This window comes from Camelina sativa, chromosome 2, assembly GCF_000633955.1.
Source record: "Camelina sativa cultivar DH55 chromosome 2, Cs, whole genome shotgun sequence".
Lineage (NCBI taxonomy): Eukaryota > Viridiplantae > Streptophyta > Magnoliopsida > Brassicales > Brassicaceae > Camelina > Camelina sativa.
Genome location: NC_025686.1, coordinates 10,400,926 through 10,414,096, shown reverse-complemented (window position 1 = coordinate 10,414,096; position 13,171 = coordinate 10,400,926). Strand labels below are relative to the sequence as shown.

The following is a 13,171-nucleotide window of genomic DNA, read 5'->3' as shown; positions in this document are numbered from 1 at the left end:
AAGTTCTACCAACCGGTTTGGACCTGGTCTTTATATAATAAATATTAAGCAAAACACAGTAGACGGCCGAAAGTGAACTTTTGGTTAATATCTCTACAATGATCCATTATTTTTCTTCAACTATGTGGTCCACTTTTCAAAATAGTTCACTCTCATCATAAACCCGGGTCTTCCAAGTTTGATATAGTTGCAAATATTGTATTCCAACAAAAAATGCTTGCTAAAATACTTTCGGCTAATGTCAGTTTCAAAGAACACAGTATATAAAATTCAGATTGTTATAATTGGTACGACTTGTCACTTGAGGAATAGAAGAACTTGGGTTTTAGCTAGGTAACATTTGTGACCAATCTCTCGTTTATGTACTAAATCATCTTTTTTTGTGAATCTCTCATTTCTATACTAAAGCATATTGTTTTTTTTTCTTGCTATTTGAATCATCATTTTCAGTAAGAAATAAGTTAACAACACACGTTTAAAAAAAAAATAATAATACAGAAGCAACAATATATCACTTCACGTGGCCGTCAGAGATACATAATTTCTGGGAAAGACTAATTCAGAAGTAGAAAAAAAAGGTAATAAACAGAGCACAGAAGCAAAATCCAAGCAATTAACATTTATTTTTGTTGACAAAACAAGCCAAGAAACATTCAATGTCGGGTTTGTCTAATTAACCAGGTCTACACTCCTCATATCCATACGATTACCCGACTGTATGTCGTACTCACATGTGTACGTATCAGTTTCTATCTATAATTATCTTATCTATATTTCAAAATACGATTTTATAAGACATTATTTAATTGGAAACCATAGTGGCTACCTACTTGGCTAGCAAATTAACATCAATTTTAAATTAGGAACTCAAAATATTGTGTAAAACATCTCATTCTTCTCCTTTAATACACCAAACCATTTTCTTCATTCTTTACTTACCGGTCAGGTCAACAATTCTACCATTCCTCATATTGCTAAGGTCTATTTTGATCATTATAAAGAGAATAATAATGTTCCTCCAATAATTCTCGAATTTGAACATTTTTATCCATACATAATTTTGCTAAATAATAAAAGAAAAAAAAAAGGTAAAAGACGAAATATAATTTATTTGCTTCTTGTAGCAGTAACACAAGTCAAAACAACGTCTGTTTTCTATTGTTTGTCAGTTAGCTATTTTATCTACTACAATATGTTATGCCTTTCTGAACAAAAACATTTAAATAACATAATAATAAATATCCATTCTGCAATTTTGATTTGTCCAATTAGTGGACGACACATATACAAAAATACATATCTCCTTTCATTATTTCACTTGTATTTTATACTACTTTCTTATCCAACGTCTGGTGAACCAACCAGTCAGAAAACTCAAAAGTCAATTTTTAATACATCTTTCAAGTTTTGGTCATGCATTCATATATATACATGGAATATATTGAACTAAATTACACAACTCTACTTACGTCAACTGTCGCAAAAACATTAAGATCGCATGTATACATGCATAATTGCAAAATCTGTGGTCCCATACCATTTTAAATCACCATCAATCGAAATAGCTTATGAAAGTATATATATATATATATATATATATATATATATATATATATATCTTCTTCTTATATTTTAACAACCCTTCAAAGTTATAAATTATTATATTTTACTCTGTTTATCAAAGAGAGAGGTCTAACACAAGTTTTCATCTCCGGGAATTGATGGATGGATCAAGTATTATTCCGACAGAGAAATCTGCCGGAGCTGAGAAAAGGGAGCTTCAAGGGCTGCTTAAGGAAGCGGTTCAATCTGTGGAGTGGACTTATAGTCTGTTCTGGCAATTTTGTCCTCAACAACGGTTCGTTTTCTTATTTATTTCACCATCTCTCACAACATAACCATAATATGTATATTTCAATATGTAACAAAACAATATTTTTAGGGTATTGGTGTGGGGGAATGGATACTATAACGGTGCAATAAAGACGAGAAAGACAACTCAACCAGCGGAGGTGACGGCAGAAGAGGCTGCACTAGAGAGGAGCCAACAGCTGAGGGAGCTTTACCAGACGCTTTTAGCGGGAGAGTCAACGTCGGAAGCGAGAGCATGCACCGCACTGTCGCCGGAGGATTTGACGGAGACTGAATGGTTTTATCTAATGTGTGTCTCTTTCTCTTTCTCTCCTCCTTCAGGGTACATAACTTTCTCTCTACTCAAGTTTCTTACTTTGGTCACTATTTATCTTCTGTAAGTGAAGACAAAAATAGTATTGTGTGTTAAATGCGATCACAAAATGTTGTGTTGACATTAAAGAGAAACTGAGGAGGTTGAGTTACTTGAATAAGAAAAGGAATGTGAGTTAATGAAAACGTCAAACGTACACACACACACTCCATTTTGATGAACATAATTGGGACCGTTGAGATTCTAATTGTTTGGTGTGATTGATTATCTAAAGTAGAAGCATGAACAGATATTACATAAATGCATAACAAAATGGGTTAGTTATGGGTATACTTAATGCTTTCCTCTATGTAGTAAAAATATAAATGTGGGAAGTAGTAATTTTTGTAGGATACCAGGAAAAGCGTATGCGAGGAGGAAGCATGTATGGCTAAGTGGTGCAAATGAGGTTGACAGTAAAAGTTTTTCTAGGGCTATTCTCGCTAAGGTAAACAAATTTTATTTTTATCCATTCAACAACTATACTATTTGCATTTCTATTATTTACCTATTTATGTGTTATGTGTACACTAACGCTGATCTATCTACTTTTTATACGACTATACCTATATATCTAATAATACACCTTTATAGATTATCTCAAATTAATTATTTTTTTTTTCTTGTTGTTTTTGGGATGCTCCTTTTACGTCGGTCAATATAATACTTAAGAGTGCCAAAATTCAGGTTAAAGTTTTCTTTATTATTTAACTCATTTTAGTATCATTTACACATTTATTTTGTATTCTGATGAAAAATTGTAATTCGAAAAAACGCAGACAGTGGTTTGCATTCCCATGCTTAATGGTGTTGTGGAACTTGGCACAACGAAGAAGGTATAATAGTGTTTATGTACCTCTCTGTTTATTATTCCCTTGTTAATGAAATATAAAAAAATGTAAAAATAGCCTATATTATAATTACATATGGGGTAACATATATATAATAATAATCTTAAAATTGTGCATAAGTTTTGTTTTAAAAAGCCTAGCTAGAGATAATGATGTTAAAATATGGAAGGGATAGTTAAGGTTGGTGGATCATGGATGCATGATTTAATTTGTTATATTTGTGTGTGAAGGTAAAAGAAGATGTAGAGTTTGTTGAGCTAATAAAGAGTTTCTTCATTGGCTACTCTAATTCGATCCCAAAGCCTGCTCTTTCTGAACACTCCACCTACGAAGTGCATGAAGAAGTTGAAGAAGAAGAAGAAGAAGAAGTAGAAGAAGAGATGACAATGTCAGAGGAGATGAGGCTTGGCTCTCCTGATGATGACGACGTCTCCAATCAAAATCTACGCTCTGATCTTCATATAGAATCAACCCACACGTTAGGTATATATATATACTTTAAGCAGTTCAGCTACTTATATATTTGTATTCTTTGCTGTATCTAACACTCTTGTCATTTGTATGTTATATAGATACAAACATGGACATGATGAACTTAATGGAGGAAGGTGGAATTTACTCTCAGACAGTAACAACACTTCTCATGTCGCATCCCACGAGTCTTCTTTCAGAATCAGTTACCACATCTTCTTACGTCCAATCATCTTTTTCCACGTGGAGGGTTGAGAATGTCAGACCATCAGCGAGTGGAGTCGCAATGGATGCTCAAACACATGATCTTGAGAGTTCCTACAACACTAAAGATAAGAGTCTACCGCGGGAAGACCTGAACCACGTAGTGGCTGAGCGACGAAGGAGAGAGAAGTTGAACGAGAAATTCCTAACGTTGAGATCAATGGTTCCATTTTTGACAAAGATGGATAAAGTATCTATCCTTGGAGACACCATCGAGTACGTAAATCATCTTCGAAAGAGGGTCCATGAGCTTGAGACTACTCATCATGAGAAACAACATAAGCGGACACGTACTAGTAAGAGAAAAACATTGGAGGAGGTGGAGGTTTCCATCATAGAGAGTGATGTTTTGTTAGAGATGAGATGTGAGTACCGAGATGGTTTGTTGCTTGACATTCTTCAGGTTCTTCATGACCTTGGTATAGAGACTACTTCGGTTCATACCGCGGTGAACGACGGTGATTTCGAGGCGGAGATAAGGGCAAAAGTAAGAGGGAAGAAAGCAAGCATTGCTGAGGTCAAAAGAGCCATCCACCAAGTCATAATACATAATACTAATCTATAGATTCTAACTTTTCGTTGATGCCAACTCTAGATAAGGATAACTAAACGTATTTTTGTTTGAGCCTCACGTATTTTGCAATATGATCAGTTACTTACATATAGGCCCCGGTTGTTCCGAGTAGGATTACGGATGCAACATATAAATGCAAATGTACTAGATGTCATGTTGTTCGTTTGTCCAATTTAGTACTTATGAATGCAATATTTGGATGCAGTTTCAGTTGCAACCAAAACATCGTATTTTGGATGGATGCATATAGATCAGCTTCTTTGCAGTTTTAATTCAAATTTGACAAGAAGGCTGCTTAATATTGGACTGGCCCATTCAATTATTTGATTTCGATATGAACTGTACGTAGAGTTTAGAAATCAAACCGGATTCAATCAACGTTAACTTCATTTATTAACCAAAGTTATCTACTTGGACCAAAATCGATGGTCAGGGTCAAGATAAACCAAGGTCAAACCTGTTTTAATTTCAGAATTAAATAATACCGGTTTAAACTAAAAATAGATTCAAAATCGATTTTGTTTTAAAATTCAAGCAAGCTGAACCAAAAACTAAATCAATAAGAAAGAAAGACTCACATATCTAATGTGATTAGTGATGATCATCCAATGTCGTTTTTGAAGTTGATGAGAATTGAGAAATTAAACCAACCTCAGAGATTAACAAACCGAGTATGATAAACAAGAAACAAGGAGAAGTAAAGAAATGAGAAACTACGAAAAAAATTAGTTTGAAGGTAAGATGAAAGCATAGATAAATATGCTTCGATGGAACAGAGGAGATTCACGCAGCTGCTCTCTGTGTTTGACCTGCTTAGAAACGAGAGACCACCTCTTTTTCTCTTGTAGTTACTCTTCCGCGGTCTGGGCAGCTCTGGCCAAAGAGGTTTTCAAGGATACGTACTCTGAGACTTGGCAAACAATACTAAATCAAACCTCAGCACTTCAGCAGAATCGTCTACACGGCTTTCTCACTAGATATCTCTTCCAACTGGCCGTCCACTCCATCTGGCGTGAACGTAATGGACGACGACATGGTGAGCACCCGCTTCCTGCAGGACAACTGGTGCGGCGTTTAGACCAACAAATCCGAAATCAATTCATAGCTATTCAGCGGGTGGGGGATCGTCGTTACGCCAACGGCTTGTTACTGTGGCTGAGCACTCGATCATGAGAGATTTTCTTCCTACTCTCTATCATATTTTGTAAACATCACTTAGAAAAACTTTCAAACTCTTGAAGCACTAGTTGTAACAACGTTTTATTTCTTTTGAATATAATTTAACATTACATTTAAAAAAAAAAAAAAAAAAAAGATGAAAGCATAGAAATTTGGCTAAAGAAAAACAGATACTGTCAGAAAATAAGAGGATTTTGCCAAAAAAAAAAAAAAGGTCAGAAAATAGGAGGAGAAAAGGTGACAACTTAGGTGTTGATTGGTGTTTGTGGGAGGTAGCGGTTGCTAGCGATTGGTACCAATCACACAAACCGCTCGCAATTGCTCCAAATCGCTTCCAACCGCTTCAAACCACTGAATTCCAAAAGCTGCTTCCAGCAAGCGTTTGCGGTTGCGGGCGATTGCGGTTGAATTTTTTTTTTTTTAAAACATGAAACAAATCAATGATAATGAAATCTTTTTTTAATATATTTTTTACCTAACTATTTTATTCATTAAGGATGGGAGAAAATGAAGTACGAATACGATGAAGAATATTAAAAAATAAACAATTGAAAGAAAATAAGATTTCAATTAATAATAACCCACAAAAGTTAATGTAAATTTAATGGCACATCGCATGTAAGTTCAAAAAAATCTAAATAAATATAACGTTTCATTAGAAATTTAAGAAAATAAGATTATTTGTGAAAAGTATAATAACAAATCACCAGCGACTCTTTTCAACTCTCGTTTGATCATTCCTACCGACGCAACTACTTCCCCACATAACTTATTGAGTGTGTGAGATTAAGAAAAAAGATCTACGATCTAAAACATATGTTTTGTCATTTATCAAATTACTTAATTAAATATTTGGTAAAAAGCCAAATGCATAAAGTAATAAGTATTTTCAATATGAAATTTATTTGTTTTTCTGAATAATTATTTTAGTATTTTTTAACTAATTTTAATTATAAATCAAGTTTAATAAAAATTTTGGTGTTTTTAAATATTTATATAATTATATTTTACATTTATTATGTTTTAACCGCTATTGCACCCGCTGGTCAAACCAGTCGTAAAACTCCCGCAAATGCACTCATTTTAAAACACTAAACCAGTCATTCAAACGCTAAATAACGCTTGAAACCGCAATCATCCGCTACCGTAATCTCCCGCAACCGCAAACGCAGCGTTTGAACCAGTCAGGCCCATAGTTTGCTCATCAGTTGGGCAGCAAATGCCACTTAAGTGCATCTGTTGTCAATACACTATCTTGGCATATGACAATTGACAAATAACCTCTTAGATGGCCTTACATTATGACTGTAAGGACCAGTTCTCAAAAGGAATTTGATGGAATAGTAGCTTTTTTTTTTTTTTTGACTCAACATCAACTTTTCATTAACCAAAATGATACAACCAAATCAAGGTACATAACATTCCCTTCTAAAGACTTGGACGAAATGCAATTGATCGATCTAGTATCACCCTGTATCACTAGGCGGATCCAACGTTACATAACCGAGAAACATTGCATTTTTTAACCACAACGAGATAGATAACACACCACAACTCAGAGTGAAATCATCTCTTAAACCACATAAATTAACCCAATGACACGAAAACAAATACTAACACAGAGAAGACCAAATCCAATACTAAAGAGCAAAGCAAATCCAAGCTATAGAACCTCATGATCAACGTGTAGAATTTGTCCCAATAGCATCAACACCCAGAGGCGCATCATCAGAAGAGTTGGAATTCTCGGCTTTCATTGTTCCGGCCCTAAACCTAAAACGAACAATACATCCGACTGACCCGACCAAGAGACACGAGACACAACCAGCAAGAGCTAAAACTTTTCCAAACTAATCACACAAAAAACCAGAATGCTAATCGTCTCAAGGTAAGGGATTGAAGCACAAATTAGCATATCATCACCTCACGGTGCATATCCGGATTGGCCACATCGCAGCTGTCTTGTTGTCTCGCTTCTTAGCTGGAATGACACCAGAAGTTGAGGAGACTCTCAAGAAAACGTCGGCTTTGTGGGTGTCCGCAAATCTCGGCCACCGATACACCCTGAAGCCTCCCGATCAACCGGTAGACTCTAAGACCCGACTCGACCATAAACCTCCGAACAGCTAGCATCTCCGGTGGAAGGGTAGAGGAAACAGAAGGAAGGTCTCGATCCAAAACTCAGATCTGACTCCCCGAAACTGCAAGGAAGGGCGCCCAGAGCAGCTTCGAACCACTACCAGTCTCCGGAGAGGAAGGCGAGCGGAGATCTTGTCATCTGCCACACTGTCACGACGCAACAGTTGGACTGCTTCTTAGCACGCCGGAGAGGAAGAGAGCGGGTCACCTACTACTATGACTAGAACGACAAAGCAAAAGAAGAAAGCAAAACCCTCTCACACCGCCATCAAAAGCCTAGGGCGGTGGAGAGGCAAACAGAAGCAGGCGGCGGCGGCGCTGTAGATCTAGGATTTGAGGGAGAAGCAGAACCCTTTTTTTGATGGAATAGTAGTTTTGGGTCTCATTTCTAAAGGGATCTCATTTAACAAAAAAAAAAGCTATATATTTTTAGATAAGAAAAGTTGTATATAAGGTTGAAGTTGTGAAGTGACCTTAGTGCAGTGGCCAAAGGTAAGTCCTTAATGCACAAGGCACCATCACACTAGGGATCGAGTCCCGTTCCCTATGAATGTAGGGATTAGACTAATGGGTCGGCCTGTTGTGACCCAATGATTGACAAAAAAAAAAAGAAAAGTTGAAGTTCTTCAAAGATAATCATCAATAAACATTATATGAAAATAATGCTTAATTATAATAATTAGTAGGAATCTCTTTTTTTTTTGGGTAGGTTTTAACCAATAAAAATCTTTACCTTGCTAAATTGTAGTAATTTCTTTTAGTTTTCACCATCTCTTCTTTGGAGAGGCAGCCTATTTTTAGCATCCCAATTATTTCAGAATTCAGACAGATCCAATTGATAATTTAACAAGGCACTCCCTAAACATTATCTACTCTAAAAATTTTAGTTTACAGGATCGTCTAATAAATTTCATATAGTAAAACGGCTATATTTCAAAAAAAATCTTTGCAAATTAATTATGAGAAGTCCATTTTAACTGTTTTAGGTTTTTTTAACATGACTTGAAACAATCGTATAAAATATTCATTTAGTAACACATTCCTTAAAATTTGTTTTGTCAGTATTACAAAAAAAAAAAAACTAGGTTTTAAAGATATGTATAACATTTATTCAGAAAAGTATATATTTAAGTATAGATTTATAAACGTCTTAGTATCTACCATTTTACAGGTTTGTAAATTCTCCTCTTCTATCTCTCTACTCCTTTTNTTTTTTTTTTTTTTTTTTTTTTTTTTTTTTTTTTTTTTCTTTTACCACCTCTGTTAAATATATATTTCTTTTGTTATTAACTCAAAATTGGTAAACAAATTTTTGATATAAACTTTAATGAAAAGATATTTTAACAAAAGAAAAAATCCAAAAACAAAGAAAAAGTAATCTAAAAAAAAAAAAAAAAACCAAACCTTGTTTGTTTGAGTCTCTCGCCGTTTCGTATAAAGTGAGAAAGTATCTTCTCTCTTGCCCAATTCCTCTTTTTCATAATCCAATCAATCTCCGATCGTCTTTTAGAGAGACGAATCGACGAATCCGTCATCATCGCCGACGGAATCGTGGCGGCTGTGTAAATTTTATATTAATAGGCGACAACCCAATTCGAAAGAGATGGGGAAGAAGAGAAAATCTACAGCGACGAGCCTCGATGAGGTAGATCGGACTGTTTACGCTTCGTTTCGCACCGCCGCAAACTCTTTATCTCAGCTTTATACTCAGTCTATGAATCACCAGAAACTATCTTTTCAAGCCGGTGAACGCCATGGTCTGGTATGTTGATGATTCTTTTAACCCCTTTTACTCTCTTTCTCTCTCTGTGTGTGTGACTGTGTTCCCCTGTTCCAAGTTTTGATTTTTATCTATTAGGGTACAATCCAATTTGATTCGATTGGTTAATTTCATCATTTCTACCTAATCTGTTTGGTGTTCGATGTAACCCTATGTGTTGCGTTCTGCTTTTGGTGTTTCTTGTTCATTTTCTTATGACTTCTTGAGTTCAATTGGAACACTTGGGGAAAAGATTCTTGATTTCATCTTTTCTTCTTCTGGACCTGTGTTAGTACATAAAGATTTGTCCTTTTTCTCTGTTTTGTTGAAGTGTCTCTGTGTTCATTCAATTGCCAATGAAGTCAATGCATCTTTCTTTCTAGTTTCCATGGTTTCTAGGTGTTATGTTTTATGTAGCTATATCGTTAAACAAGAATGATTCAGATTTTGTAAACCAGTGTTTTTGATTGCTTCTTTGTGTTCTTCTTTTGGATTCTCTAAGTCTCTTTAGCTTCCTTTCAGCCTTAACAAAGCCATTGTGCTTTATATAAGTTATATGCACCCTTAACCCAAGCTAAAGGAGCTCTCTGGCCGCTCCAAATTGGGAACAATAGACGCTTACGTGAGTGTCCTCCTTTATCTTCCCTATTTCAGGAAAAACTGTACCAATGGATATGGAGACAACAAGAAGCAGGGTCAAGAGTGACACCTATGGATATAGTTAATTATATTCAGGTTCATATGACTCTTATTTATTTATCTACTCTAATCTGAAATTCTGGCAAATTTTGTTTCCTGTTCTTGATTGAGTTTCTGGTTTCCCCAATGCAGAGTGAGCTCGAATGCTGCACAGAGGAGCCCCCAATGTCCCCAAGAGCACCGCCACCGCAGCCAACAATGCATATCACACATTCTGGGCTCATGGCCTCTTCAGGAACCTCTTGCCCATTAGCTGCTCCAGTGGTTCGGTCTGAGCAATGCGAGAACCAGGCCAAGAACTCGGTTTTCTCAAACGCCCTTTCAAGCCCAATACGGCGTAGTCTTCAGAACTACCAAATTCCGCAGGGAGGCTACACATCTGGCGGAGCCAGAAGCAGTGAACTGAACAGGGGATCTAACTCTCCAGGTTCTATTGATTCTTCAATGGATATGCATGCAGAATAAGAACTGTGATCATAATACACTCTTGTTTAATGATGTTTGATCTATATACAAAAACCAGTTTGATTCTTCATAATGTAACAATTGATTCTTATCTTGGAGGTGGTTTGTTGGTATTTTGGTTAGAGTTTCTAAATGGTCACATGTAAATCATTGTGTCTGGTTCTTATCACTTGTTTAACTCTGTCACTTTTCATGTTTTAAACTACTAATGACCAACTAGCAAATGGTTGTGGTCATAACTTTGACCTATGCGTATCCAACAAGCATAAAGGAAAAATCAGGAAGTACTCTTCTTAGACCATCTCCAATGGTTTTCCCTATTTTTTCCTCTATAATAGAGGAATTATATAATAGAGGTGAGTTTTACTCTAATGGTCCTCTATTCTCACCTCTAAAATAGAGATTCCTCTATTTATAGAGGAAACCTTTGTTAAAAAAAATAGGGTTCCTCTATAAATAGAGGAAAAAATAGCAATCTCTATTCTATTTTAGAGGTGAGAATAGAGGACCATTGGAGTAATACTCACCTCTATAATTGAATCCTCTTAGAAGAACCAGGAAAACATAAGACACGATGTAACATATTGGATGTTAATGATGAGAAATGCAAAGCACTGCACTTTTGCTGAGCTGAAGCTTAAAATACCAATTTAGAGGATTCTATTGTTAACTGAAGACCTAGATGCCATTATTTTTGATTGAAATGTAAAATGTACAGACCCTTGAAGCTAGATCAAGATCTACTATATGTTCTTTACTTTGAATATGGAATTATGAAAAAAACAAGAACATATTTGTCTGCCTCTCGACTTTTTTTACATACGGTAAAATGAATTCAATGGATTCTTCATTCTTCTACACTCCCAACTACAATACTACTTCCTCTTATCATGTGCAGACTTTCTTCTTCTTCTCCTTCTGATGTTCCCTCATTCGCTTTCTCTTGCTCTGATGGTCATGTCCAGCTTCATGATCTTCATCAACAGCTACAGCAGCTTCAACTTCTTTACTACCTGAAACTTCAACAGCTCCACCTTCTTTACTACCCGAAACTTCAACAGCTTCACCTTGGACAGCTTGATGATCATTCCCATCTAGGCCTTGGACAAGGCTTGTTGATTATTTCCGCCAAAGCCACCAGCACCACCACCGCCACCACCAGCCACTTCAACTCCAACAGAACCCGGAACCCAGTAATATACACGATTCTCAATCACTTCATTATCGTAATGAAGACTTGCCCTCGACCATTCATTGATAAGATTGATCAGATGGTTCAGTCGTGGAACCGATAGCCGACAATTAACCCTCACAAACTGTTGAATCTCAGTGTCCATTGCTGCTATTTCAATCTTCAAAATGAAACTATACAAATCGAAGACAAAAGCTAAGTGCCAAATAAGTTTCATAACTAATAAAATAAAAACCATCTAATACTATTGACTCAAGAAGGCTTTTCACCTAAAGAAACTTCAACAATGAAGTAACACACACACACATTGAATCTTCTTCAAAGTATCTATAACCTATTTGCCTAAAACCAAAAAGCCTTCATGACTCAGAACAAAATCTCAAAACGATTCCACAGGAAAATATCAGAGACAAGAGCTTTGGCATCATCCGACTAAATCAAAAACTAATCTGAAGATCTTCAACAAGTATTCTAACAATTTGCATAAAAATCAGAAAATCTCACAATATATTTCATTTTCAAATGTTAAGTATCTATCTTTCTGAAAGATTTTGATTCGAATTAGAGAGATCTGGCGAGTCAAAACGCACCTTCTTTGGAAAAGTAAGACTCGGCGAAGAAGAAACACTGGAGTCTCTACACGACACAGAATCGTCTTAGAAGAAGCAAGACTCGCGGCGAAGCACCACCGCCGTCAAAGAAACAAGAATCTCGCGGCGCGAATCGGCGAAGCACCACCGTCTACGAAGAAACAAGACTCACGGCGAAGAACAACAGAACCGTCTCCGATTTGGATCGATCAGGCTCTAGAAATCGGAGATCCCATCAGAGCGAGCGGTTAGAGAAATCAATTTGGCTAAAATTTGTTTTCTTGGGTAATTTATATTATATAATATCCAATGATATTTTGACAAATGGACTTGTGCGTCTTTTTCTTTTTTCAAACGGAATTGTTTTATAACTAAAGGTGAATTTGCCTAATAACCAAAACAAAAAAACCATAGTATAAAATAACACCATATTTGAAAAAATATGGAGATTAAGATGGGGTATAACAAAATTACCATTTTAGTGTTTGCAGGTGGTGGAGAGCATGGTGGCTCTTGGTTGGAGACGGTGGCCGGAGGCCGGCGATCGGAGGAGGTGGACGGAGGTGGTCACCGGAGATTCTCTCCGGAGATGCTTGCCGGAGATGGTCGCCGGAGATGGAGGCGGTCTGGCGGTGGTCCGATGGCCGGAGATGGAGGCGGCCGGTGGTGGTGGCGACCGGAAGCTGGTGGTCGGCGGTGGTGGTTTAAGGGAAAACTAAACCCTAAGGGATAATATATTAAGAACCCTAGGGGATAGTGATTAA

At 36.4% G+C, this 13,171-nt stretch overlaps 2 protein-coding genes and 1 long non-coding RNA gene across 3 annotated transcripts; 2 read left to right on the top strand and 1 right to left on the bottom strand.

Moving 5' to 3' along the window:
* LOC104721634 (transcription factor TT8-like) lies at positions 1,639-4,589 on the top strand. The gene is given in 9 exon segments (XM_010439672.2): positions 1,639-1,858; positions 1,943-2,194; positions 2,576-2,672; positions 2,897-2,911; positions 3,004-3,060; positions 3,306-3,558; positions 3,648-3,804; positions 3,806-3,864; positions 3,867-4,589. Coding segments are annotated over 9 exon segments (1,536 nt in total). The 5' UTR covers positions 1,639-1,721; the 3' UTR covers positions 4,376-4,589.
* Positions 9,099-10,791, top strand: LOC104721627. Its single transcript, XM_010439660.1, has 3 exons — positions 9,099-9,464; positions 10,116-10,196; positions 10,293-10,791. The coding sequence occupies exons 1-3, from the start codon at positions 9,306-9,308 to the stop codon at positions 10,623-10,625; spliced, it is 573 nt and encodes a 190-aa protein (XP_010437962.1). The 5' UTR covers positions 9,099-9,305; the 3' UTR covers positions 10,626-10,791.
* On the bottom strand, positions 11,309-12,654 carry LOC104721620. The gene is made up of 2 exons (XR_757052.2): positions 12,408-12,654; positions 11,309-11,990 (listed from the first exon to the last, which is right to left on the bottom strand). It is a non-coding gene; the product is annotated as an uncharacterized LOC104721620 (long non-coding RNA).

Coding starts and splice junctions, on each gene's coding strand:
- LOC104721627 (XM_010439660.1), top strand. CDS start 9,306: ATGGGGAAGAAGAGAAAATCTACAGCGACGAGCCTCGATGAGGTAGAT. Junction 9,465..10,115: donor CCGGTGAACGCCATGGTCTG/GTATGTTGATGA, acceptor TCCCTATTTCAG/GAAAAACTGTACCAATGGAT. Junction 10,197..10,292: donor ATATAGTTAATTATATTCAG/GTTCATATGACT, acceptor TCCCCAATGCAG/AGTGAGCTCGAATGCTGCAC.